This window comes from Prionailurus bengalensis, chromosome B4, assembly GCF_016509475.1.
Source record: "Prionailurus bengalensis isolate Pbe53 chromosome B4, Fcat_Pben_1.1_paternal_pri, whole genome shotgun sequence".
Taxonomy (NCBI): Eukaryota; Metazoa; Chordata; class Mammalia; order Carnivora; family Felidae; genus Prionailurus; species Prionailurus bengalensis.
The window spans coordinates 60,167,712-60,192,701 of record NC_057358.1 but is presented as its reverse complement, the minus strand read 5'-3'; the positions used below and the strand labels follow the sequence as shown (position 1 = coordinate 60,192,701).

General features: G+C 39.0%; 2 protein-coding genes and 1 long non-coding RNA gene across 4 annotated transcripts in view; 1 reads left to right on the top strand and 2 right to left on the bottom strand.

The window, feature by feature from the left end:
* The window catches only part of STK38L (serine/threonine kinase 38 like), an 84,751-nt gene extending 72,853 nt beyond the window's left edge, over nucleotides 1-11,898 (bottom strand). The window contains exon 1 of one of the 2 annotated variants that reach the window (XM_043561561.1): nucleotides 11,787-11,898. Coding sequence is in view for 1 of the 2 variants with exons in the window: in XM_043561560.1 (XP_043417495.1) it covers nucleotide 5,956 (1 nt within the window). In the remaining variant the exon portion in view is untranslated. Of the gene's footprint in view, nucleotides 1-5,955; nucleotides 6,067-11,786 lie in introns of those variants that run through there. The other variant, XM_043561560.1, reaches the window with a different exon arrangement.
* LOC122473595 (putative uncharacterized protein FLJ45840) lies at nucleotides 11,339-11,938 on the top strand. The gene has a single exon (XM_043564255.1). The coding sequence runs from the start codon at nucleotides 11,339-11,341 to the stop codon at nucleotides 11,936-11,938; it is 600 nt and encodes a 199-aa protein (XP_043420190.1).
* Nucleotides 11,939-13,419: 1,481 nt separating this feature from the next.
* The window catches only part of LOC122472459, a 36,916-nt gene continuing 25,345 nt past the window's right edge, over nucleotides 13,420-24,990 (bottom strand). Inside the window, exons 4-6 of the long non-coding RNA XR_006294441.1 lie at nucleotides 18,612-18,802; nucleotides 16,473-16,540; nucleotides 13,420-13,588 (exon numbers count right to left, since the gene is read on the bottom strand). This is a non-coding gene — a long non-coding RNA (uncharacterized LOC122472459). The remainder of the gene's footprint in view (nucleotides 13,589-16,472; nucleotides 16,541-18,611; nucleotides 18,803-24,990) is intronic.

Here is a 24,990-nt window from a genome sequence, read left to right as displayed (position 1 = left end):
GGACAGAAGGCTGGAGAACACCAGCCACTGAAGGGAATGAAATTTAGGTGTTCTGCCTTTAGCAAGGAACTAAAATATGTGGACAAAGACTAACCATCCACTTCCCAGAGATTAGAGGGAACACATACAGTTAAGAACCCAACTAGATGACCTATACAGCATCTTTCAGCTCTGAAAAATGAGTCAAAGACTTTCAACTCCATCCAGTATTCCTCACAATCCGAGAAATAACTTTTTGTCACATTACAGAAAAACTAAAATTATATCCAATTTTATTCTTTGACTTTGTTAGCCAATGGTAGGGAAATGTTTTGAAGAAATAAAGCCTCTTGTTTTCTGAAAGCAAAGCGTACTTGGTTTACCTGTAGAGGAGACTACAGGCTCTAGAAAATAGGTTCTTACCCTATTTTCCCTTCTGTGGGACCTGTTCTATGAGTAGTATTAAAATGCAGTTTTACCCAACCACATTCTTGCTTACTCTTCCCTTCCTGCCACCTCTGCCTGACTAGGGCTAGCCATAATCTGTGGATTTAAATCTTAAAAGCTATACTACATTTCAGAAAAGTACCTGTAACATTCACTAATATTTAAAATCTGCTGGTTTCTGTTACCCTTTCCATTCAATTCTAAAAACAGAGGCACAGGTATACACACACATTTTGAAAATCCAGAAATATTTGATGAAAACAAACTGTCATTTTTGTCATAACAATACACCCGGTGTATTTGCAAACATGACTACTTGCAGTTCAACTTAATCTTACAATATGGCACCTGTCCCACTAAGTGGCACCTTAGTAACTGCTGTTACAGGTATCTGACCCTTTAACCATAGGCACCTTTTCTCCACCCCCTATCCTATGCCTCCCCCAACACTCTGTAACCCTTCTTTTTCTTTTCCTGTTCTTGTCCTTAATTTCCTCTTGGTAGTGCCCATAAACTTTTATTACCACCAATGGCACTAACGCTAACACAGCTGCTAAGCCCCGACCTAGAAATACAATGGATATAATTCTTTTTTTTTTTTAAGTTTATTTATTTATTTTGTGTGTGTGTGAGAGAGAGAGAGAGAGAGAGCACACAAGCAGGGGAGGGGCAGAGAGAGGGAAGGACAGAGAATCCAAAGTGGGCTCCGTGCTGACAGCAGAGAGGCCAATGCGGGGCTCGAACTCATGAACCGTGAGATCATGACCTGAGCCAAAGTTAGACGCTTAAGCAACTGAGCCACCCAAGTGGCCCACAATGGATATAATTCTAATGAACTTTTTGGTTGTCCTTCTAAAACAACTTCTATATTCTGTTTTAGTGACCAATCCACAGGACAGAAAGAATAAATGGCTGTAGGAAATAAACATGTAAAAAAGAAACCTGGAGTGCTTCCTAACTCCCGCTGTCTGATACAGACTATGTTTGCATAGTTTGGAATCGTGATTTGCAGGGGCAGGTTTCTGAATGACCAGAAAAGGTGGGAGAGGGGCACACTAGACTCCATGTTTCACACCAGTTGAAGTTTAGAGTCATGCTAAGTTACTAAAATATAGTAAGGGTCAGAGTAGAGAAGATGGAAAAAAAAAAAAAAAATCAAGTCTAAAACCAGAACAAAAGCACTAGGTATTACAGTTCTGGGAAAATTTCACGGGTTCCATAAAACTTTATGGGAAAGGTAAATAATTAGGTTCCTACCACAATCTGCTCCCTTGAGTCCAGTACTCTTGAAGCTACCCTTTGATGCTGCAGTTCTCTTTATATGACACCCCCAGGGGCTCTAGGCATTCATCAGAGAAAAGGTCTTCAGTGCACGGCTTCCTCCCTTTATCTCTCTGGCTATTGTTAGCAATTGTTTCTGTTTAATTTCACAAAATGGAAGGAGAGAGACAATTTATCACCAATTTAGCACCGCCAGTATACCTGCAGGCTAGGAATGGGAAGCAGAGCAGACAGATGCCTTCCACTAGGCTTAAGAGGCAACAGAAATACTTCCTTACAAAAGCTCAGTGTGCAGGGGCTGGGCAAAATAAATATTAAAAAAAAAAAAAACATGGCAAATAAAAAGCTATTTTATTAAGACAAGTCCATTTATCCTATCCATCTTCACATCCCAACACTAAAATAACCCAGGTTTTTGTAGCTCTCTAAACAGTCTCTTAGATCTCTATGCGATCATGTCCTCCTGCTGCTTGCTGGCCTGAAAAACTCCTACTCAGCCTTCGAGTTTAAGCTCACACATTACCACCTCCCTGGAAGGTTGCTTTGATTCTCCCAAATAGGTGCTCCTTTCCCTTAGATGCTCCTCCTACTGCTCCCTCATCACAGCAGCATGTGCTATTGCAATTATTTCTATACCTGGGAGTGTGGCTCTCTAGCTGCCTGCCTGCTGTCTGAGGGAGCACCATGTCTTTCTATTACTGTATCTCCTGGTACATGACATGACATGTACCCCCACAGGTAATTCACAGCAAAAGAACTCCCTAGGTCTCAAGTTGGAGGGGCAACACCCATCCATCCAATTCTCCCTTTTCCAAACCCACCTTGTTTAGAACTTCATTACCTATCTCTGGGGCACCTGGGTGGATCAGTCAGTTAAGTGTCCAACTCTTGATTTAAGCTCAGGTCAGGATCTCACAGTTCATGGGATTGAGCCCTGTGTCAGGCTCTGTGCTGACAGCTCAGAGCCTGCTTGGAATTCTCTCTCTCCCTCTCTCTCTGCCCCTCCCCTGCTCATGCTGTCTCTCTCTCTCAAAATAAATAAATAAACTTAAAAAAGAAAAAAAGGACTTTACTATCTATCTCCTAGATTAGTCTCTTCAAAACAAAAACACAAATTAAAAAAATACATATGCATGCCTACATTCATTTCAGTACTATTTATGATAGCCAAGAAATGGAAGCAACCTAAAGTGTCCATCAACAGATGAATGGATAATGAAGATGTCATATATTTATACAATGGAATATTACTCAGCCATAAAAAAGGATGAGATCAGGCCATTTGTGACATGGATGTACCTAGAGGGCATTATGCTAAGTGAAATAGGTCAGATTTAGGAAGAGAAATACTATAAAATTTCATTCACACGTGGAATCTAAAAAACAAAACAAATGAATAAACAAAAAGCAGAATCGGGCTTACAAATACATAGAAGAAACTGATAGTTGCCAGAGAGGGGGAGGGAGTTGGGCAAAACGGGTAAAGAGGAGTAGAAGGTACAGGTTTCCAGTTATGGAATGAATAAGTCATGAGGATGAAACACACAGCATGGGGAATAGAGACACCGTAATAGCGTCGTATGGTGACAGATGGTAGCTACACTTGTGGCAAGCGTAACACATAGAGAACTTGAATCACTATGTCATACACCTGAAACTAATGTGACACTCACTGTGCGTCAACTACACTCAAATCAAAAAAACATTAAATTAATAAAAATAGGTTAATCTCATCATTGGTCCCTCGTTTCTGGTCCCTCTTCCCTTGAATCCATTCCAAATACACTATTGCCACTATAATGTTACTAAAGTGTGGCTTTAATTAAATGTACCAGGTTGAGCAGTTGATGATGCAGAGAATAAAAAGCTGAAAAACACCTGTTCTCTAAGCTCCATGGGCTCAAATCCAACAAGGCAGAGAGAGAAGTAAATAATTAACATACAATTTATCAGCTGTTATAGAGATATATCCAACTCACGCTAATCCCTCTACCTGGCCTGTCCTTCACTCTTAAATAGCCAATTCGTATTTCACTTTACACAGGAAGACTTCCTAATCTCTGCAGCCAGAAGCCATCCCTCCTTCCTCTGCTCCCACAGTGCCCTGTCACTCACTTATCACTTTCTGTTTGAATTACAGTTATTTGTACCCACACATTATGTCTCTTACTGGATTGAACCTTTCTAAGTGGAAGTGCAACACATTTTACTCGTCTCTATTTCGCCATGGTACCTAACACAGGGCTCTGCAAATAGCTGACAAATGTTGAATTATGATGATTAACCTCACTAAAACATTATGAGTCTGCGATTCCTTTAGGATTTGCCAATATTAAGAACATCGGTGGGTCAAATATATGCAATGCAGGACTGACATTTTTCCACTCTAGCCACAAAAATAGAAAAAAGTCTATTCTGTTTGGCTAGATAATAGTGGACATATGGAAAATATCCTCAACCAGATTTGAAAGATGTGTCCAAATGAAATGTATCTCTTGTAAAAACACAACAAAAGGCAATTCCCTAGTACTATAAACCAGGCCACCAGCCTCTGCTGACAAATACAAAAAAAAAAAAAAAAAAAAAAACTATGAAGGGCAAACATGATGCGGTGTGTCCACACTGGGGCCAACTCAATGGGCAGATGCTTCACTAAGGAAAAAAATCCACACTTTAGTCCAAATCAAATTTAATAAAATGAGATACTGGCACAAGATAAAATTTCAAAGATGGATCATTGAATAAGCTCTCTGATCTTTCAAAGAAGTTGAGTATATGTAGCTTATCCATTCTTTAAAGTTTACATACAATTTCCTACAATAGTGACACTATAAGACACCTCCTCAAGCCCTGGTTAGGATCTCCATTGAAATTTTGTCTGTACTCCCTCTACTCCATTCCTTCACCAAGATTATTTTAGTCAAATGCAACCATTGTATGCAGCATGAGGTAGGCAGAAACTTGACCATCCTTCACCTGAATCACAAGAATGGAGGACGTTTAACATTTCATGATTTAAAGTGCAGAACTAAAATTCCAACTTCTCAGTTTTGACCAGAAAGGAAGCTCAAATCTCAAAACCTTAATACCCTTTAAGAAAATGCCGTGCTGTAATGATAGTTATTTGCTCTTAATTTGCTTGAATGAAGTCAGAACATTTGATTATGTCATTTATTTCAGCATTAAAATTGCTGAGGACAGGGGTGCCTGGGTGGCTCAGTCGGTTGAGCAGCCAACTTCAGCTCAGGTCGTGATCTCGCAGTCCGTGAGTTCAAGCCCCACATCAGGCTCTGTGCTGACAGCTCGGAGCCTGCAGCCTGTTTCAGATTCTGTGTCTCCCTCTCTCTGGCCCTCCCCCATTCATGCTCTGCCTCTCTCTGTCTCAAAAATAAATAAACATTAAAAAAAATTTTTTTTTAAATAAAAAAAAAATTGCTGAGGACAAGAACTGCATCTCAACCAATTGTGCATGGTCCTTAGGAAACTGCCTGCAGCACCTTTTAATCTAAAGACCTGAGTTAAAGTTTGCCAGGAGGATTAAGAAAAAGTGGGGGGGGGGGATGCTTTAAGAAACTCTAAAGCACAATACAAATATAATGTGTGACAAGCATTATTCTTACAATAAGCTCCCACCAAGAGCAAGTCCCCTTCTACAGGAAATCTGAATACAGCTGATGTATTTCTGTATACTCTTCCCAAAAGAATTTGTGTGACATGCAAAACTGTAAATAACTACTTAAAAAGGGAGGAAGTGAAGGGAAGAAAGAAAACTCAGGTGGGACTAGAAGAAGGAAGTAAATTAAACGGCAGGGGAGAAGTTTATTAGATAAAATAAAGCAATACAGGAGAAAAGTAAACTGGAACTTAGGGATCAATTTCTAACTCCATCACTTACTATCTACCCACATGAATCTGGTCACTTCACCTCCATAGACTCCAGTTTCCTCACGTGTAAGCAGAAATAATAACTCATAGGGTTGCTGCAGGGATTAAATGAGATAATATTTACATAAAATACTTAGCATTATGTCTTGTACATAGTAAGTGGTAAGTGACTAATTGTTGATAAAATTATTATTAGACCCGTATAGTGATTGGTGACATTCAGGAAGAGAAAAGAGCCAAGAATACATCAGAAGGGAAGATGATATACAGAGAGCTCAGTCTATAAATTCTTGCTGGGAGACAAAGTTTGAGAAACACACATTACACAAAGCATTTTTCATATTAAATGTACAAATTACATACTGTGTCTCCAGGATTGCTGAAGAGTCTAGAGAACTGTAGCCAAAATCTCGAAGTCATAAAAGTAGAATAGCAGTGACCGTATGGAGGGAGAGCAGGACAGACCCCACCCCGCCGCTAAAAAAAATAAATAAAAATAAATAAAAATAAAAAAGTGCTTACTGATGTGTACAGAAGCCTGCTTCCAAACTTTCAATTTTTTTAACTTTTCCTAGACAGAATGAAACTTAGGTTCCATAGCAAACGTACACCAACTCTACTGGCCAAAATTAGATGGTATTAACAACAGTGCACAGTCATTTAGGCTTCCATTATTTGCTCTTTAGTCTGGGGAAGTTGTATTTGTGATGGATTTTAGGTGTTAAGTATTTTTAACTCCATCATACTCAGTAATTGCAAAAACAGTGAAAATGTTTCAAAATTAGGAATCAGATTTAGAGACAGCAAATCATTGTAAAAAGTAAGAAAACAGTGGATGCTGCCTGTGTAATGGGATCAGACTTATTGGCTGTAATATGTGAAAAGTCTATACCCATGGAATCAATAAGAATCAGCAGAAGACAAGGAAAACAAGAAACCCTGCATGGGGTGGCCAGAGAATTAACATCACTTTGGGTTGTCAACTGGTCTAGTGTTAATTCAGGAGAAGGCAAGGAGTTTAACAATTTAAAAGCTAAGCATAGTACAAGTACTATCATAAAACTGCTAAAGTTTGAGGCCTTTTTCAATTTACACAGTGTGAATGGTCAGCTCACTGTATGACCTGTCACTGCTAACCTCTTCCCTAAGGCCTGTGCAGATCATCTAAGAGGGAGGCTGCCTGCCTCAGTAAATTTTCAATGTAGACAAAACTAGTCTATTAGGGGAAAAGACGGCCAAAAAATTGTGCCAGCAAGGAGGTGAGAGTATATCTGGTTTCCCTTTGAGGGACCAACTCACAGTCCTTTTTACTAAAAATAACCTTTCAAAACCAAATCTGTACTTAGAGAAACTTTTAACTTTGGGGGGGGGGGGGGCAAAGAAGCATAGTTGTCTTATAAGTATCTGCATGAAATTATGGGCTGAAGATCCTAAAAATGTTGTCAATCAGGCAGTAATAAATGGAAATAATATTTCATCACTATTAATTTAAGCTATGTATATATATGTATATATGTACGTACATATGTGTGTGTATATATATATTTGTTTTGTCTAATTGTAATAATAAAAGTATATGAGCTTTAAATCTTGGCTTTTGGGGGCGCCTGGGTGGCTCAGTCGGTTAAGTGGCCGATTTCGGCTCAGGTCATGATCTCGCGGTCCGTGAGTTCGAGCCCCGCGTCGGGCTCTGTGCTGACAGCTCAGAGCCTGGAGCCCATTTCAGATTCTGTGTCTCCCTCTCTCTGACCCTCCCCCATTCATGCTCTGTCTCTCTCTGTCTCAAAAATAAAATAAAACATTAAAAAAAAAATCTTGGCTTTAGTTCTGCTACTTCTGTTAGGTTTTAAGCTCACCAAACCATGAATTATCCTACTGTGGAGGTTTTCTACAATCTACCCAAATCAAACAAGGAGAGAACACTTACTATACTCAATCACAGAAAATGTGCCTCTGGAACTCTATTAGGAATTTGGTCAATCAGGACACAGACAAAGGAGCTGAAGTGTCTGCATTTCGGTAGACAGTACCCCTACCACTGCCAAGATATACTTTTTATCCTAACCTTTAAACCCAGTTGAGTTTACTGTGATCCCAATACTTAGATAAACAATAACAAATGTGAACCATTCTTGCAACTTCATTAATAAAATCATTCGGACTATTCATTCAACAAAGAAGCATTTCTTGAGTAGGCCTATACTAGGCACAATGCATTTGTATGGCACCTTTTATTTTACAATCCCAAAGAGCTTTCAAAGTTGCCCTAACATAGAGTATCAGTGATTGAACATCTCTCATTTTATTTTATTTTTTCAATTTCTTTTAATGTTTATTTATTTTTGAGAGAGACAGACACAGAAAGCGAGTGGGTTAGGGGCAGAGAGAGAGGGAGACACAGAGTCTAAAGCAGGTTCCAGGCTCTGAGCTGTCAGCACAGAGCCTGACGTGGGGCTCAAACCCACGAGCTGTGGGATCATGGCCTGAGCCAAAGTCGGACGCTCAACCAACTGAGCCACCCAGGCGCCCCGAACATCTCTCATTTTATACATGTACAACACTCTATTCAAAACCGTGATTCATGGGGCACCTGGCTTGCTCAGTCGGTAAAGCGTGTAATTCTTATCTTGGGGTTGAGTTGGAGCCCTGCATTTTGTATAAAGATCACCTAAAAGTAAAATCTTAAAAACAAAACAAACCAACCAAACAAACAAAAAACATGATTCAGGAATAATAAATTGAGCTGTTGGTGGAAATAAAAACTTAAGGGGCTGAGACAATCAATCATTAACTAAATTCCAACTTCCCAATTCAATCCAAAATGACCCAGTGCCAAGTGATTTTTTAAAATTACAAGCCAAAATATACAATGATTCAAACATTCCATTAGGGAAAGGAGTTAATATAGTTACAATTTCCCATTCCTAAATCCTTATGGGTATGCTACTAGGTAATAAGTCAAATTTATCAAAAGTCCCACTCAGTCGTTATATTTAATTTGCATACATTTGAGTAACTTCTTGAAATCGATTACCTAACTTTCCAAAAATAACTTATTTACCTGGGTTTTCTTTATTTTGAAGCTTTCTAGGTCTTTCTAGAAAATTGAGCCCTAAATTTATGTGTCAGTGAAATGCATTTGCCAAAATCAATTTTTGGAAACAGACCTGAGAAAGACCATCAAGAATGGAAGAGAAAATAAGGATAGTGAGTAAGCACAGGGACAGGTATAAACCAGAATTCTTGGCTTGGAACCCTTGTTCTATGATTTTCTAGTTAGCTGGTCTTGGTAACTCAGTTACTCTGTCTGCAAAATGTAAATAATAAAAAATACCTACTCCATATGGTTGTTACAGGGATTAAACCCAGGTAAATTAGTACATATAAGGGTTTAGCAGCAATCAGCATTATATAATGTGTTTACTTATTATGATTATCATGACTAAATCATCCAAATCATTTACACAAATGCTGTTCCCTCCTCAAAACCTTCCTTATCTGATCTAGTAGAATTTAATCCCTCCCTCCTAGGCTTCTCCACAAAATGCATCATGTATCAGTTATCTGGGTAAATTTCCCTCCCAATGTAGATTACTTACATCTCTTTGAAGATAGAGACTACAGCTCATCTGAGTGCACCAGACAGCAAATATTGTTCATTGCTGTCTTTCTTCTCCCTCTCTCTAAACGTTCTTAACAATCAAACCCTGTCAATTACCAAACTTTTACCTGGAGACAGGAGCTTTATGTAACCCAATGCACTTATGTACTGGTCTTACCTTGTTAAATATTCTGTTGAGACTTAAATAAAATTTTGCAGGGAGAGGGAAGAAAGAAGGACTCATTTAATACACTTAAATTGCTGACTAAGAATATCTTTGTAAACTAATGTATTTTTTTAAAAATTTCTTATGCCTTAAAAGCTTACTTGCATTATTTCATTCAAAAAAGCCCACGGTACTTTTAATATAAAAATACAGTAGCATAATTTCTGCATATGTCAAGTCTAACCTAATCATAACTTGCCCATCTGCTGATTTTAATGTAATCCTGGGGATGCTAGAAGACAATATGCTTGCTTGATTCACCCTACACTATTTATGTAAAATAAAATAATTTTAACATTACATTGAGATGCAAATCTTTCTGGCTTTGATATGTGCTCTCTTTTTCCTCCTAAAAAAAAATGCCACACACACACACACACACACACACACACACACACACACAAAACAAGCCTCCAACTTATTCCGGATCACTGGAAAGCATTTTCTATAGTATTATCCAACTTCGCTTACACAATGACGTTGCCCTTCAGAACTTTTCTGAAAACAAATGGCTGATTTGAGTGCATTGCTTTGTTGCCATTTTCTACAAATTCTCCTTTGTTTTTATAGTGTCCTACCTTTTGAAATAAATTTTTCAGCATAAAAACTTCTGAGGATACCTATTCATTTGCACAAATATTCCTAGTCTCTATTCTTTGACTCATTTTAAAATAAACTAAAAAAAAACAGAAGGCTAAAAAAGAATTGCACCCATTTAAGGTGGCTTTTCTAAGTTTAATTTTTTTTTCATTCCTCAATAGCAGGTCCTTTCAAAGGAGTACAAAAACTACATCCAATTTATTTCTCATCCTAAACACATCCCAGCCAAATGGGAAACGTTATCAGTCATCTTAACCAGGAGAAAAACACAAAGCTAAGCCAGATCAAACCAAATTTTCTTTTTTTTACTTTTGAGATCAAGATTTTTCACATAAAAGTGCTTTGATAAACCTATGCAATGAACAAATGTAATCACAATTTAACATCATATTTTGGACTAATTTCTCTTCCTCAAATAGTCATAGTAGTGGCTAATTCACATATAATACCTCTCAGCTACCGGGTAGAGTATAGTAAACTTAATTGTTTTATATATCCTGAGGCATACAAAGAAAGGTCAATCAAATACAAAGAGGTTCCCAGTATGTTATATACACATGTGACTGAGACAAAAAAAAATCTACCCTAAGAAAAAACTGGACTTAATAATAGATCCTGCCTTAAAGTAGGGAGACCTGAGAAGTTGAAGCCCCATCCCATTCCCACCCCCTAAAAGACAAGGTCTCCCTCCCACCTTACAACCAGGAGGCATAAATTAAAACATTTAAGAGTTGTTTCCTCAGACTTTAGCAGTAAGAAAGCTAATACTCGGGCCTTTTACGAGCAGTTGACTTCTATCAGAACTTATCACAAGTTATGTGAAACAGACAAGAGCATTGGTTCTGCATTTTACCAAGTGAGAACGGCATCGCAGTTTTTGGACAAGCCACCACTTCCAGCACCCAGCTCTTCCCGCCCCTCCTCCCCCCAGTTCTTTTTATATCTTTCCTCCAAACTTGCAACCCGAAAAGTGATGCCACAAAGCAAAAGCCGCATCAGTAAACGGGAGGCCACCGGTTTTGAAAATAAAGTTTGTTCTTTTGCTGTCAACCTGATAACTTTTTAAAGACGAAACGTCTCCTACTCAATCGGGTACAACCTATCCTATTCCCATACCAAGCAACCACTCGTTTGTGCCCGACAGTAAAGAGGAAAAAAAGGGAGTGGGAGCAAATGATGTTTAAAAGAAGGGTCTACGGTGCCAAGGGTAGGGACAGATTTTGAGACCGGTGTTGAACACTCCGTGCTTCTGGGAGCTGGGCGGCTTTACTGTGTCGATCCGAGAAATGTTTAGCAATCTGACGCATCAGTTTTTAGGAATGGTACACAAGCAGCCCCCACAATTTGAGCCATACCTAGAATACCTCTTCTCGGTGACACGGGCTGGAGGGCATGGGACGGGCGAGCCCGGGGTACCAGGAAAGGTTCCGCGACATTTGTTATTGTTTATGAAGCCCAGGCAGGGACCGGGATCGGGGAGCTCGGGGGCCGAGGAGTGGAAGAGCAGAGAAGCACAAAGATTCCTCCTCGGGCTCAGGGCTACCCTCCGGACACACGGGACTAGTATCACCTCGGGGAGCAAGAGGGCGGGCCAAGGCCGTCGCTGGGGCTTCACTGGAGACACTGCCAGCCCCGACATTAGCCGAGTCGTCCCTGGACACCCAAAGACACATAAGATCTCCTCCTGCCCCTACTCGCAGAGTTGGGGCCGGCGCTGCGAGGGGGGCCCCCAAGCGCGGCAGCCGCGCGCCGCATCCGCGTACTCACCTGCCTCCGGTCGCGCCCGCGGCCGGCTCAGCCTCCGCACGGACCGCAGCCGGCCCGGGGCCCGTCCGCTCCCTTTTGCCCGCTCCGCCCTCGCCCCGCCCCCGGGAGGTGGAACCCGCGGCCGCGCCGGAATCTCGGGGCGGCCTTCCTGAACTCTCGCGAGCCCTCTCTCTTCGGCTTCTCGGTGGCTAGGCCGGTCTGACTCGGCCCTGACGTCATACGCGCCATAGCCGGAAGTAGCCTTCTGTCGTCAACGCCCGCTCCTCTGCCCCACCCACTTACGCCTGATGAATTCCTGATGGTCCTGGAGGAGTTAGCTGGACTGTCACTACTAACCTTACTAATCACCCTCACCTCACTTCCCTCTAATCTACTCAAAACTGGTTCAGGCCTCTTATGAGAGTGCCCAATGTGTTGCCACATTAGTCACGTGTCCTAAATGACAGAGTTTTTCTATTTCCCAGTGTAATGCAAAGAATGTTGGAAATGGAAAGGGGTTTAGAGATAATTCCCACGAATCCACGCAATTTGCAGATTACGAAAAGGTGATAATTAACAAAGATGGATTGGCTGACCAAGTTGCTTAGCCACTAGCTGTGGGATCTAGAAGTAACCCGGGTTCCTTGACCCTTTTCCATCTCACTGTGACTCCACTGCAAAGACTTGAAAGGGATTTAAATTTGGAAACGCCACAAAAAACTGGGAGGCATACACGAAAAACTTGCTTAGGTTATCTTGGAAAATCTAAAATATCTGACAGTACTGGGCTCCTTTATGTAGGATCGGTGAACCAGGAGGAAAACCCCTGCATCATGACTTAAAAGAGATGACTTTGTGAAGATGATGCATTTGTCTTTGGGGAGAAAAGTTGCTGGGCAAACCAAATAAGAGAATCGTTCCCAATTATTGTTAACAAATTTATCTTTGATCTGCATATTGGAGGTATTATCAAATACCCCTGGCTTTTAGAGACTACTAAGGCAATATATGAAGCTGGTACTGTGCTTGCAGAAAACATAATTATCTTTAACTTCACCAAGAGCAAGTGATAGATGCAAAAGACTTAGGGAAACCTCACGACATCACTTCTCTCTTTTTTTGCACTCGGTGCTTTTCTCATACATTGCTTGGTAACAGAAAAAGCACTATTGTGGTAATTAGTGTATTCTTGAGGAAATCATTTCCACCTTTATCATATGGTCCTTTTGAGGCTCAAATGACAATTGCCATGTACAAGTATAAGGAAGTTTTATTGTGATCAAACATGCTTGACAGAGGCCTATACACCTCTTTCCTTCCACCACACTCGTACATACATTAATTCAAATGAGTAGAATGGAGAACAGTTTGTGGAATGTTCTAGAGCAATTTTATACTTTCCAGTATGCCATTTTTTTCATACCACTAGAGTAATATGGACTAGTCTAGGGTATCAGAAGAGGATAATATGGAGACTAAAGCTTTAACCTCCAGTTTTTAAAGTGATGCTATTCTAAACAAACTCCTGCAAGAAGTTGTTGAAGGTGCCTGAACTAAAATAAATTAAAGCCATGTGCCCTTCTGGAAGCTTGGTGAAATCTATGGATCTTTTTCAGAATATTATCCTAAATGCATAAAATAAACCATCTAGGGCTACAAAGGAAATTGATTTTATTAACATGCAGTTATTGAAACACTAAAAAGTGAATTTGTGATACAGTTATGTGGTAGGCAGCTTCTAAGATGACTCCCAATAATCTTCATTTCCAGTATTCTTGTCTTGTGCAACCCCTCCTCTTGAGTGTGGACCTGGTGACTCGGTTCTGAAAAAGAAAATACATCAAAACTGATGTAATGTCACTTCTCATGATAAAGTTATAAAAAGAATCTGGCTTTCATCTTGCTATCACCTCTTGCTCTCTCCCTTGCTCACTCTGGTGGAAACCAGCTTGCCACACAGAGACCTACCTTATGGAGAGGCTCACTTGGCAGGGAACTAAGAGAGGTCTCCAGTCAGCAGCCACCAAAGGATTGAGGCACTCAGTCCAACAGCCTGCAAAGAACTGCCAACAACCTGAGATGACCGCAGCCCTAGCTGACACCTTGACTGCAGCCTGGGAAAGGACCCTGAGCCACAGACCAAGCTAAATCAGGCCAGATTCCTGGATCACAGAGGCAGTGAAATTATAAATATTTGTTATGTAAGCCACTAATTTAGGGGGTAACTTATTCCACAGCCATTGACAACAGTTACATATTTGTGTCTTTATTAATGCATTAAATAACAAGATCAAGACCTACAGTAATTTCGCAGTAATGACGCACATTATTTAAACAACATTTTAGATATCTGCAACAACTTCAACGTGGTAGAAAATATGTGTGATTTCTCTTGGGGTGAAGTCACAGGTTGCTAATGTTACTGTGGTTTGCTGACTACTTTCATAATGGGAGAAATGCTAATTTACAGACTTTAGTGAAAAAAAATATGCGAATGTACACATATGCTAAATATAAGTAGGTATATGTATATATATATATATATATATATATATATAATGGATATATTTACTTTTTCATTAAGTTTCATTCACCCAGATGAAGAACTCATGGCCTAAATAAGAGATTATTTGTAGGGCCTTCCAAAACTGCAATCATCAACATTCTCAGACATTAGAATTAAAGTTCAGGGAATAAACCCAGTTAACAGATACAGATCATAGCCATTGCTAACTTTATTAACCTACCGTTGTACATGGATTTTTATCCTCTTTCACTTATTCCCTCTTCTCCAAATCTAGGCTAAATGTCCATAGACAGGCTAACATCATAGGCCAGAACGTGAGAAAAATTGTGGTTGAAAACCTCTACAACTCCCAGAATTCATCTGATTTTTGTTTTCAGCATGTAAGCTGAAAATGTAAGCTCTTTGACCAAAGTGACTCTTCAGTATTACTTTTACTCTCCTAGGACTACCTCATAGTAAGTAACCAATGAATGTCAAATGACTGCAGTAAATGATAATAGAAGGGAACTGTATTTTTTTTTTGAGAGAGAGAGAGAGAGAAGTGGGGGGCAGGCAAAAGGAGAAGGAAAGAGAGACTCTAAGCAGGCTCTGTGGAGCTTGATGCAGGGCTCCATGTAGGGCCCCATGCGGGGTTTGATCTCATGACCGTGAGATCATGATCTGAACCGAAATCAAGAATCAGATGCTTAACCGATTGAGTCAGGTGCCTCTAGAAGGAAACTATTAATAAAACCTTCCCACTGGCTGAATAGAGCTGCTTTTCTATATATGCAGCTTTGTATTTGTGGGATATGGTCAAAGCAGTATTTGGAGGATAGTTTATTGCTTTAAATGCATTTAACAGAATATACAAAAATGTAAAAACAAAAAACCAAGCTCTTAACTCAGGAAACTTGAAAAAAAAAAAAGAAACCTAAAGAAAGTGGAAGGATGTAAAGATTAGTGTAGAATCCCTTCCAGGGGTCCATGGCCCTTATGTGCACCAAGTATTATAGGTCAAAACATAACTAATCCTACACATAATTCTATTTTTCAAATGGATGTAAATTCTATTATGATTAACAAAGTCAAATATATTTCTGGAGCACCTGGGTGGCTCAGTCGATTAAGCGTCCGACTCTTGATTTCAGTTTAGGTCATGAGCTCAGGATTCATGAGATCAAGCCCTGCAGGGCCTGCTTGGGATTTGCTCTTTCTTTCTCTCTCTGCCCCTCTCCTGCTCACACTCTCTTTTAGAATAAATAAAATAGGGGGCTCCTGGGTGGCTCAGTTAAGTGTCCAACTTCAGTTCAGGTCATCATCTGGCGGTTTGTGGGTTCGGGTCCTACCTCGGACGCTGTGCTGACAACTCAGAGCCTGGAGCCTGCTTTGGATTCTGTGTCTCCCTCTCTCTCTATTCCTCCCCCACTCACACTCTGTCTCTCGCTCTCAAAAATAAACATAAAAATTTTTTTAATAAATAAAGTAAAACATTAAAAAAACAAATACAGTTCTAGAACTTAAATGTAAAATATTAATGCAATAGGGAATTTTTTTTAAAGACGGAACTTGACTTATAAAAACCAAAAGGTGATTCTTTGAAAAGTCAAGGAAGTAGGAAAAACTTTGGCAAGACTAATTCAGGAACAAAAATAAAAGACACGAATAGTAAGAATGAGAATGGAGATGTAGCTACAGGTATGGAGATTTTTTAAAGCATAAAAAATGTGATTAAAAAAGAGGGGAGGGGCAGCTGGGTGGCTCAGTCAGGTGAGCCTCCAACTCTGGCTCAGGTCATGATGTAGCAGTTTGTGAGTTTAAGGCCCACGTTGGAGCCTGAAGCCTGCTTCAGATTCTGTGTCTTCCACTCTCTCTGCAACTTCCCCTCTTGCACTCTGTCTCTCCCTCTCTCAAACATAAATACATATTAAAAAGATTTTTTTAAGAGAGAGAGATTATTATTAAGACAAGCTGGTTGAGCACTCCTCTCTGTGTGAATAAAAGAGTAATATTAATTTCTGATTCGCTCCATGTTAAGATTAAAGAGTAACTAACATTTACTGAGCTCTTTCTGTACGCTAAGCATTGTGCTCTTTGCTTGTAATATCTCATTTAATCCTTACAATAAGCCTGTGAGTTAGGTATAATTATCCCCAGTTTACAGATGATAAAACTGAGGCTCAAGAGCTATAGTGACTTACCTCGGGTCACACTAGATAGCGAATGACAAAGCCAGCCTCTCAGATTCCCAGTGGTAGACAAAATACTCCTGAGCAAAAGCAAAAACAAGAAATCTGGAGACAGAGAAACTTGTTTTAGGTCACTGGCCTACTTACAATATGCTCAGTGAATGTTAGCTATTACTGTGATAATAATCCCCATACTTTAAATGGGTTTAAGACTACCACCTAAAACACACCAGAGTTAAGGGCAGAAATTCACTTTCAAGGCTGTTTATCCAGCATTATTTATTTGCACCTGTGAAAAGCTGGAATTAACCTAGATCTCTAAAAGTAGGGATGGGTGCAATAAATTACTACGGACCCTTACAGTATAATAGCATGTATGTGTTAGAAATCATATATAGATAAATGATTGACATGAGGAGATGTTCAGAATATTTTGTCAGGTTTGGAAATTCTTTTAAAGCACGTTGCCAAGACTGTAATATCTTTTGTATGAAAATTATTTGAAAAATAATATATGTATATGTAATCATAATATGTATATTTCAAGATTTAAATGAAAGACACAAAATAAAAGTTTTCTCTTAATGTGATTATGAAAAAAAAATTATGATGTATAATGTTATGCCAGTAGATTAAAAAAAATTTTTTTTAAGGAGAGAGAGAGAGAATAGGTACTTCCAGTCCTCCTGGAAGGGTGTCCTGGTAGAAATCTATTAATTGTTTTACTATGGAAAAAATAGAAAGTTTATGGAATAATGCCTTTCCAGTTTGCCCCTAAGAGTGTTTGACTACTGGCTCCTCTTGTCATTGTCCTGACTTTCAAAGGGGCTCTAGTTCAGCCAGGCTAAATGCAACTGAGTTTCTTTGAAAATAAAGGCTCTGTTCTGTAAGCTTCAGGGGTATTTGCCCGGACCGTTTAATCAAACACATGACAATCCATTTAAAACTCTCACCAGATTGCCTTCTGCAAAGCGCTTTATAAACCTGGAAACAATGACTTCTAGTTGATGCCTGCTTTAATTTTTAACCTGCTTGACTAAATGGCAAACTATTTATCACAGAGGGTCTAAACCATTGCAAGATTTTGGCTATGTCTCCCCCAAAGTGAAAAGCACCTATGTAAATCAGATGCCTGAAGAAAAGCATTAAGGAAAAGTGAAAAATACATTGTGTTTAACCATCTCTTTGCATTATTTTTATTGTTATGCAAAGTGTAATAAAGAACCAAAAGGACTGGATTCCAAGGACCTGGTTCTATTACTCACTGTATGACCCAGCACAGATCAAAAAAGTTACCCGAAGTCCTATTCCTGCATCTGCAAAATGAAGAATATCAACACAATAGTTGCTGAAGAGATGAAGTAGAATTATGTATGGTAAAGGCACTTTGAAAATTATAATACCCCATGGCCATAAAGGAAAGAATACTAGTTTGAAGCTAGGAAGATCTCAATATCAATAGCTACTTCTTAGGATCACTGTGAGGATGAAGTGAAATTAAATGAGATAAATTAAGCACCAAGTATAGGGCCCAGAACATAATCGCATTCAGTTCAAGCGAACTATTATCATTTCCATTAATAATATTTAGTGAGGGGCGCCTGGGTGGTTCAGTCAGTTGAGCGTCCAACTTTGGCTCAGGCCACGATCTCGCAGTTTGTGAGTTCAAGCCCCGCGTCGGGCTCTGTGCTGACAGCTCAGAGCCTGGAGCCTGCTTTGGATTCTGTGTCTCCCTCTCTCTCTGCCCCTCCCCCACTCCACACTGTCTCTCTTACTCTCAAAAGTAAATAAACATTTAAAAAAATTTTTTAAATAATAATATTCAGTGATATAACAAAAACATGTTTTAGAATGGAACCCGTTTTTCTCTTGTCACTACAAGCCAAATGGATACTCTGAAATTAAGGAACATTTTTGGTGATGTTTACATCCATGAAGAGAGAGAAAGTCCCTATGGGACCTTTCCTGCTTTGACTCTTGTCTGCTTTCTATTGATTTTTACAAATTCCTGATCCTAACAAAGATAAAGATACAGTGGATTTTCCATCTTGTGATATAGGAAATATAGTGCATGAGTAAGATGAGGCTAAGCAATGCAGTAACAGATCATCACAGAATTTTAGTGGCTTCAAATGGTGAGGATTTATTTACCGCTTATGCTTTATGTCCTTTATAAGTCATCAGTAAGGTTTTGCTCCTTAGAGTCACTCGGGGTTCCAGGCCAGTGGACAAGCTGTCATCTTGAATATTGCTAGTCTTCATGCCAGAAGGAAAAGCAGTTTGGAGGGTCTCAAGCAGAGATTTCTGCTTACAACCCATTGGCCAGAAGTAGTTGCATGACCCTATACAAATAAGACGGAGCCAGGATAAAATCTCTTGATAATCCAAGAAGGAGAGAAAACCAGAAATATTTGGCGATTGTATACATGTGAAATTGCATTGTATATGTGGAAACCACTCTCCAAATGCTATTATAGGGTGCCCTTTCTTCGCCTCTTAAAGAAAAACTGACAGTAACACTCCTTACAAAAGAAAAGTGCAAGGCACTGTGATATTTTGTGATGATATATACTACACTAGATATGGTTTAAAGATTTTAAAGCTCAAGTTAAAAAGAAAAAAAGAAATTTGTTTGGTGCCTTCAGTTTCCTAAAAATGATCTTCACTGATATTAGAAATTCACTAACATTATAATTCAATTTTAAAAAGTCGTTTTCTTTTTAAAACTGAAAAGCTGTGGGTTTTTTTTCCCCTTAAATCTTGCTGTCTTCCCCATTCCTAATTTTAGGGTTGAGTACAAAAACTTCATTTTTTCAAGTAAGAAAAAGAACCCCCACCAAAGACTGTTTTTCATCATAATAGTCGAATTCAACTTATGAAAACCCATTGATGTTTAATATAGGCAGCCCAAGAAAAACTGAAATACTGTGAATACATTCTAGAAAATTATTATAGTCCCTTTGTTGTAGAGTATCTATTCATATCCTGTGATTCCAGTACTTAAAATTATTGTACTTTAAAAAGCGATTACTTTCCAGTTTTAAAAGGAATTTTAATGATACCACTCATATTTTTAACTGTAAGTCATGTGTGTATAGTATAGGAATAGAGTTCCGATACTTTATTTGGTTTTTCCTCTGTATTAGCTATTTAATATGGACTATATGAAACAAAATTGATTTCTTTAGAAGTAATTATGACTGCTTCAAAGTCTGTTTGAATTTTCGCATTAGCTCTTTCAAGATGGTGTGAGGTCTCAGAAAATCTATAAACCAAAAGGTTTTGGTGGGGCTTTCTTTTTTATACCTTCTATCTTTTAGGGTGGGGATTTCTTTCCCTTTTTTACAGCCTATTCAGTGACTCTAAGTGCAAGTCCTACTCCTTCAATTATCTACTTTATTTTTTATTTTTATTTTTTAATGTTGAAATATCTAGGACTGGAGAAACAGTCCAGATAGAGAACGTCTCTAACACAAACCCCCACATGGCCTGGATGCTAGTAGATGTTCCTACTGTGGGCTGAACCTGGAGGGAAATTCAGACATGGTACAACTTGCAGACCTATTTTCCGCGTTCTGAAGTAAACTGTCCATGCTCAGAGGCAGGGAATAGGACAGACCAAATGGGCAAGCAGGGCAGAGGGTCTCTCCTGAGTCACACTGTGTGTTGGAAGGAGGACCACATTTAGGGTCCATATCTGGACTAAAGGCTGATTCCTTAGCCTAGTGGTCTTGGGCACATTTCTTAAACTCTCTAAACCTCAATTAACTCATCCATAACAGGAATAATTTAGATTTTGGAGGTCCTCATTATCAGGGGATAATTGTTTCCAAAAAAATTTAAGACATTGGAAGGAGAGCCAGTATTTTATAGTAAATATAAAAAAAAAAATTGGTTGTGTGTACTTTATCACAGCAGAAAAATTTTTAATTAGGTTACAATTGCAGCTACACAGTACTTAGACTGAGCAAAGGCTGAATCACATTAGGGATTTGGTTAGTGTAGTTTTTCTGACACACTTGTATGATATTATGGATTGACATCCCTCAGTCTACATTGGACATTACATCATAATCATATAGAGGGGGTCACTCTGGAAAAAAATATGTTTTCTGACCTCCTTTGACGTTCACATTTTTCTATTTTAAACCATTGCTTTCAACAGTTTCCACTATGTTAAAGCAGTTAAAACAACTGGACTTCCTTCTCAGCTCTTTCTTCCCACCAGAGAATGTCAACGTTAGGGCAAATTCCTAGAACTTGGTGAAATAGAATGCACATTTTACACTTGCACACTTATTGCCAAATGGCTACCCAGAGATTGTACTAATTTCCACTATAACCAGCAAGCAGCACAGGCAAATTCCCACTTCCCCACGTGCTTGGTCATGCTAGGCCTTATCCATATTTTTAATCATGCCCAAGAAAGACTAAGACCTTAGCATAATATTTGAGATAGACCCTACTGTTAAACAGAAGGGAAGTTTGTGTGGAGACTCATTTTGTAATAGGTCAATTGGCTAGTAATTATTTTAATGTTTTAGTGACTTTTGCTTCTTCAAATAGTCTCATACCACCGGGGATTCGGGGAATGAATATCTGGGTAAGAAAGACCCTCTCCTCCATCTGGTACAGTCGTGAAAGCTAAATTAGAAAAGGTATATAAAATGACAGCTACTTCACAGGCACGCCATCCAAGTTCCTCTTCTCCCTTTCGGCCCTGGGGCTATGGCTGAGGTCAAGACTCAGCCTCACTGTAGGGAAGTAAGTCACAAATCCTGTGGCTTATTTGAACATAGAAAATTCAAGTAGGGTCTGGGGCAGACAAGATCATTACTAGTGTCGGTTGTTGCTCTGTTGATGGTTGTCTTGTTGCTGAGAGGTTCTATAAATCTAAAGATAGGGATTGTTGAGGAGAAGTTACTGGATCTGCTTCTCATTCCATTCCATTCTCCAACCACCCTGTGAATCAGGTTGTTGTTTTCAGAGGCTTACCGCATACATTTTATGCTGATTTGGCTTCCTGGAGGAAGTAACCCAAATAGGCCTTGAAAAAATTGATTTTTTTTTTTTCTGATTAGACCACACAGCATTTTGTGGACAAGGTTAAGGAGATTATCTTCATTTAATAGCAATAGGAAACTGTTGAAGGGTTTCAGGCAGAAGAGTGACAGGTCAATTCACACTTTAAAAATACCCTGACGATGGGGCACCTGGGTGGCGCAGTCGGTTAAGCATCCGACTTCAGCCAGGTCACGATCTCGCGGTCCGTGAGTTCGAGCCCCGCGTCAGGCTCTGGGCTGATGGCTCAGAGCCTGGAGCCTGTTTCCGATCCTGTGTCTCCCCCTCTCTCTGCCCCTCCCCTGTTCATGCTCTGTCTCTCTCTGTCCCAAAAATAAATTTAAAAATGTTGAAAAAAAAATTTTTTTAAATAAATAAATAAAAATACAAATACAAATACCCTGACGATAGTATGGAGAATCAGAGTGGATAGTAGTGGACCATTAGGAGGTTGAGTTTTATATTTATAAGCACTAAGTTGTATATTTTAAATGGTTTTGGGCCAGAATACCATGGTAAGCGGAAATGAATATCTGGTCTACTTGTAGGTATGTCCCACCAGGGCTGAAGGGTGCAAAGATGACCAGATTTGATAAATCAGATAAATTGAAATCAGACAAATCATTTTACTCATCAAGAAAATGTCTGATTTCACTTCAATTGACATTTTCTTACAGATTAAGGGTATGCTACTTAGCCAACAGAAATGTTTTGGTTTGCTAGACAATTATATTTTTCATTATAAATTGCCACAGGTTCTTTTCTGAGTTCCATTTACTCTTAGTTTATATTAATTTCTCTGAGTTTGATTATCTCTGAAAAAGTTAAATTTCTAGAAATGCATAACTAAGATCTGTCCTAAGCAATCCAGACAAAGTCTCTTGTTAACATCTTTGCGTTGTTGGTCTCTGATTACAATAGTTCCTATGGTAGAATCATGCTGGAATAAAATTCTTTTAGGAGGAGTGATACACATAGAACCTTAAACATTCTAATGTTTAAAATAGACCAATTGTAATACTTGAAAATCAAATTATATGTTATGTTATTATTATCACTCACATACATAATGGCCTGGTTGTAGGTTAGGTTTCCTGGGAAAAAGACTCTTGGATTCGTGTGCAGGAGATTTATTGGGGAGTGATCTCTGGAACCACTCAGGTGGAGAGAGAGCACCACAGGATTAGGCAGAAGGAGAACTTGAACTCAGAGGCAGGTGCAGTAGAGGCGTCAGCCTACCCTACAGGGAGCTCTGGAGTTGGGATGACCCTTCAGAGTCACAATTGAGGCAAGGGGTCGGGGCTTTGTACCCCAACCTCAACCAGCTGTTGGATGGAGAGGCAGTTGAGTTGGCTGCGGGCATAGCTGGAGGGGGGTTCTGTGGAGGCTCTCTGAAGCCAGTGCTCCCAGCAACCACGGACCTGAGTGACGTTCGGCAGCGTCCGAAACCCGCCCACTGAAGACTTTGTCCTTGGGCCTGCGCTCTTATATTGAACGCACCAATAAAATACTGCCTTCAAAACATCCCACTTTGCCTCCTGATATGATACACTGAGGTCACATCCCTTCTGTATCACCCTCTTATCCTCAATCTAATCATGAAGAACATCAAACAAAAAGCGAGAGATATTATGCAACAACTGGCCTATACTCTTCAAAATGTACGGGACGCCTGGAAATGTCGTAAAAACGGTCAGACTCAGAAATGTTTCCAGACTTTAAAAGATTAGAGAAATAACACAGCTAAATGCAATACTTAATCCCCAATGTGTTCCTTGATCAGAATTTTATTATAATTTGCTATTAAAGACATTACTGGGGTGCTAGGCAAAAATAAATTAGATGTTAATGTAAATTTTTTTTATTCTGAATTTTTCTGTGGTCACGAAGAAATACACACAGCAATATTTAAGCATAAGAGGGTAAAATGTTCCATTTGAACAGTACCATAGAGAAACCACAGTATCTGTCAATGGAGAACATGATGTTTTTAGTAACTAGGACTAATTACATTTCATAGAAATGTGCTTACCTAGAATGCATGTACAAGGAGAATAGATCCTATTTTCTAAAAGGGCCCTTTCTTATTGTTCTTTACAAAAGCCAGGTGCCTTCATTTATTTCTGCCTTGTGCAACTACCTCCTTCCTGCCTATGTATTTTGTTTTTTAGGTCCAAAGGCCCTGTATCATTTACCTTCCTTATTTGATATATTTTTTAAACAATCTGTATAAATACATACATACATACATACATACATAAAAACAATTTGTTGTGAACTAGTTCCATTTTACATAAATATTGTTAGTGAACTTCCATGGGAATTACAGTACCTTTAAAAAAAAGTAAAGTAATCCTCTTTGTTCAATCAGTAAGGTGCTTTGAATCCTGCTGAGTCGCACTGAATAAAAAAAGAATAACGTTTTTATAAACCTTTACAGTTACTTAATGCTTTCCTTAAAGGATCTCAAAGTAACTTATAGGTATTTAATTAAGTAATGAACACTCCTGTGAACACACTATATGTTATTCTTTTATTTTTTTTAATGTTTATTTATTTTTGAGGGAGAGAGTGGGGAGGGACAGAGAGAGGGAGAGACTCAGAATCCGAGGCAGGTTCCAGGCTCTGAGCTGTCAGCACAGAGCCAGACGTGGGGCTCAAACTCACGAACTGTGAGATCATGACCTGAGCCAAAGTTGGATGCTTAACCAATTGAGTCACCCAGGGGCCCCATTATTCTCATTGTAAGATAATTCAACTTGGTGCACCTGGGTGGCTCAGTTGGTTAAGTGTCCGACTTCGGCTCAGGTCATGATCTCACGGTTTGTGGGTTCAAGCCCCGCATCTGACAGCTCAGACCCTGGAGCTTGCTTGGGATTCTGTGTCTCCCTCTCTCTGCTCCTCCCTGGTGTGAGCTGTCTCTCTCTCTTTCTCTCTCTTCTCTCTCAAAAATAAATGAACATTAAAAAAAGTATGAAAAAAATAATAAAAAAATAAAGATGAGTCAGCTAAAGAAAAATTAAACAGAAATTGTTATGTTATATATATCTATATCTATATATATCTATATATATAGATATATATATATAGATAGATATAGATATATATAACATATATATATGAACTTCCATGTTCAAATTGTTATGTTATATATATCTATATTATATATATACAACATATATATAATATAGATATATATAACATAACAATTTCTGTTATATATATCTATATATACACACATTTACATAACATATATATTTATTATGTGGAATATAAAATTAATAGAAAACAATGCTTACAAGATAGGCCCAATCCCCTTTATTTACTTATTTTTGTGCCTCTAGTGTAAATCTATGGGGTGATCAACCCATCCGAGCTTGCCCAGGACTTTCTTGGTTTTAGCACTGAAAACCCTGTGTCTCAGGAACTCTCTCGATATCAGACAAAGCAGAACAATAGGTCACTCTAA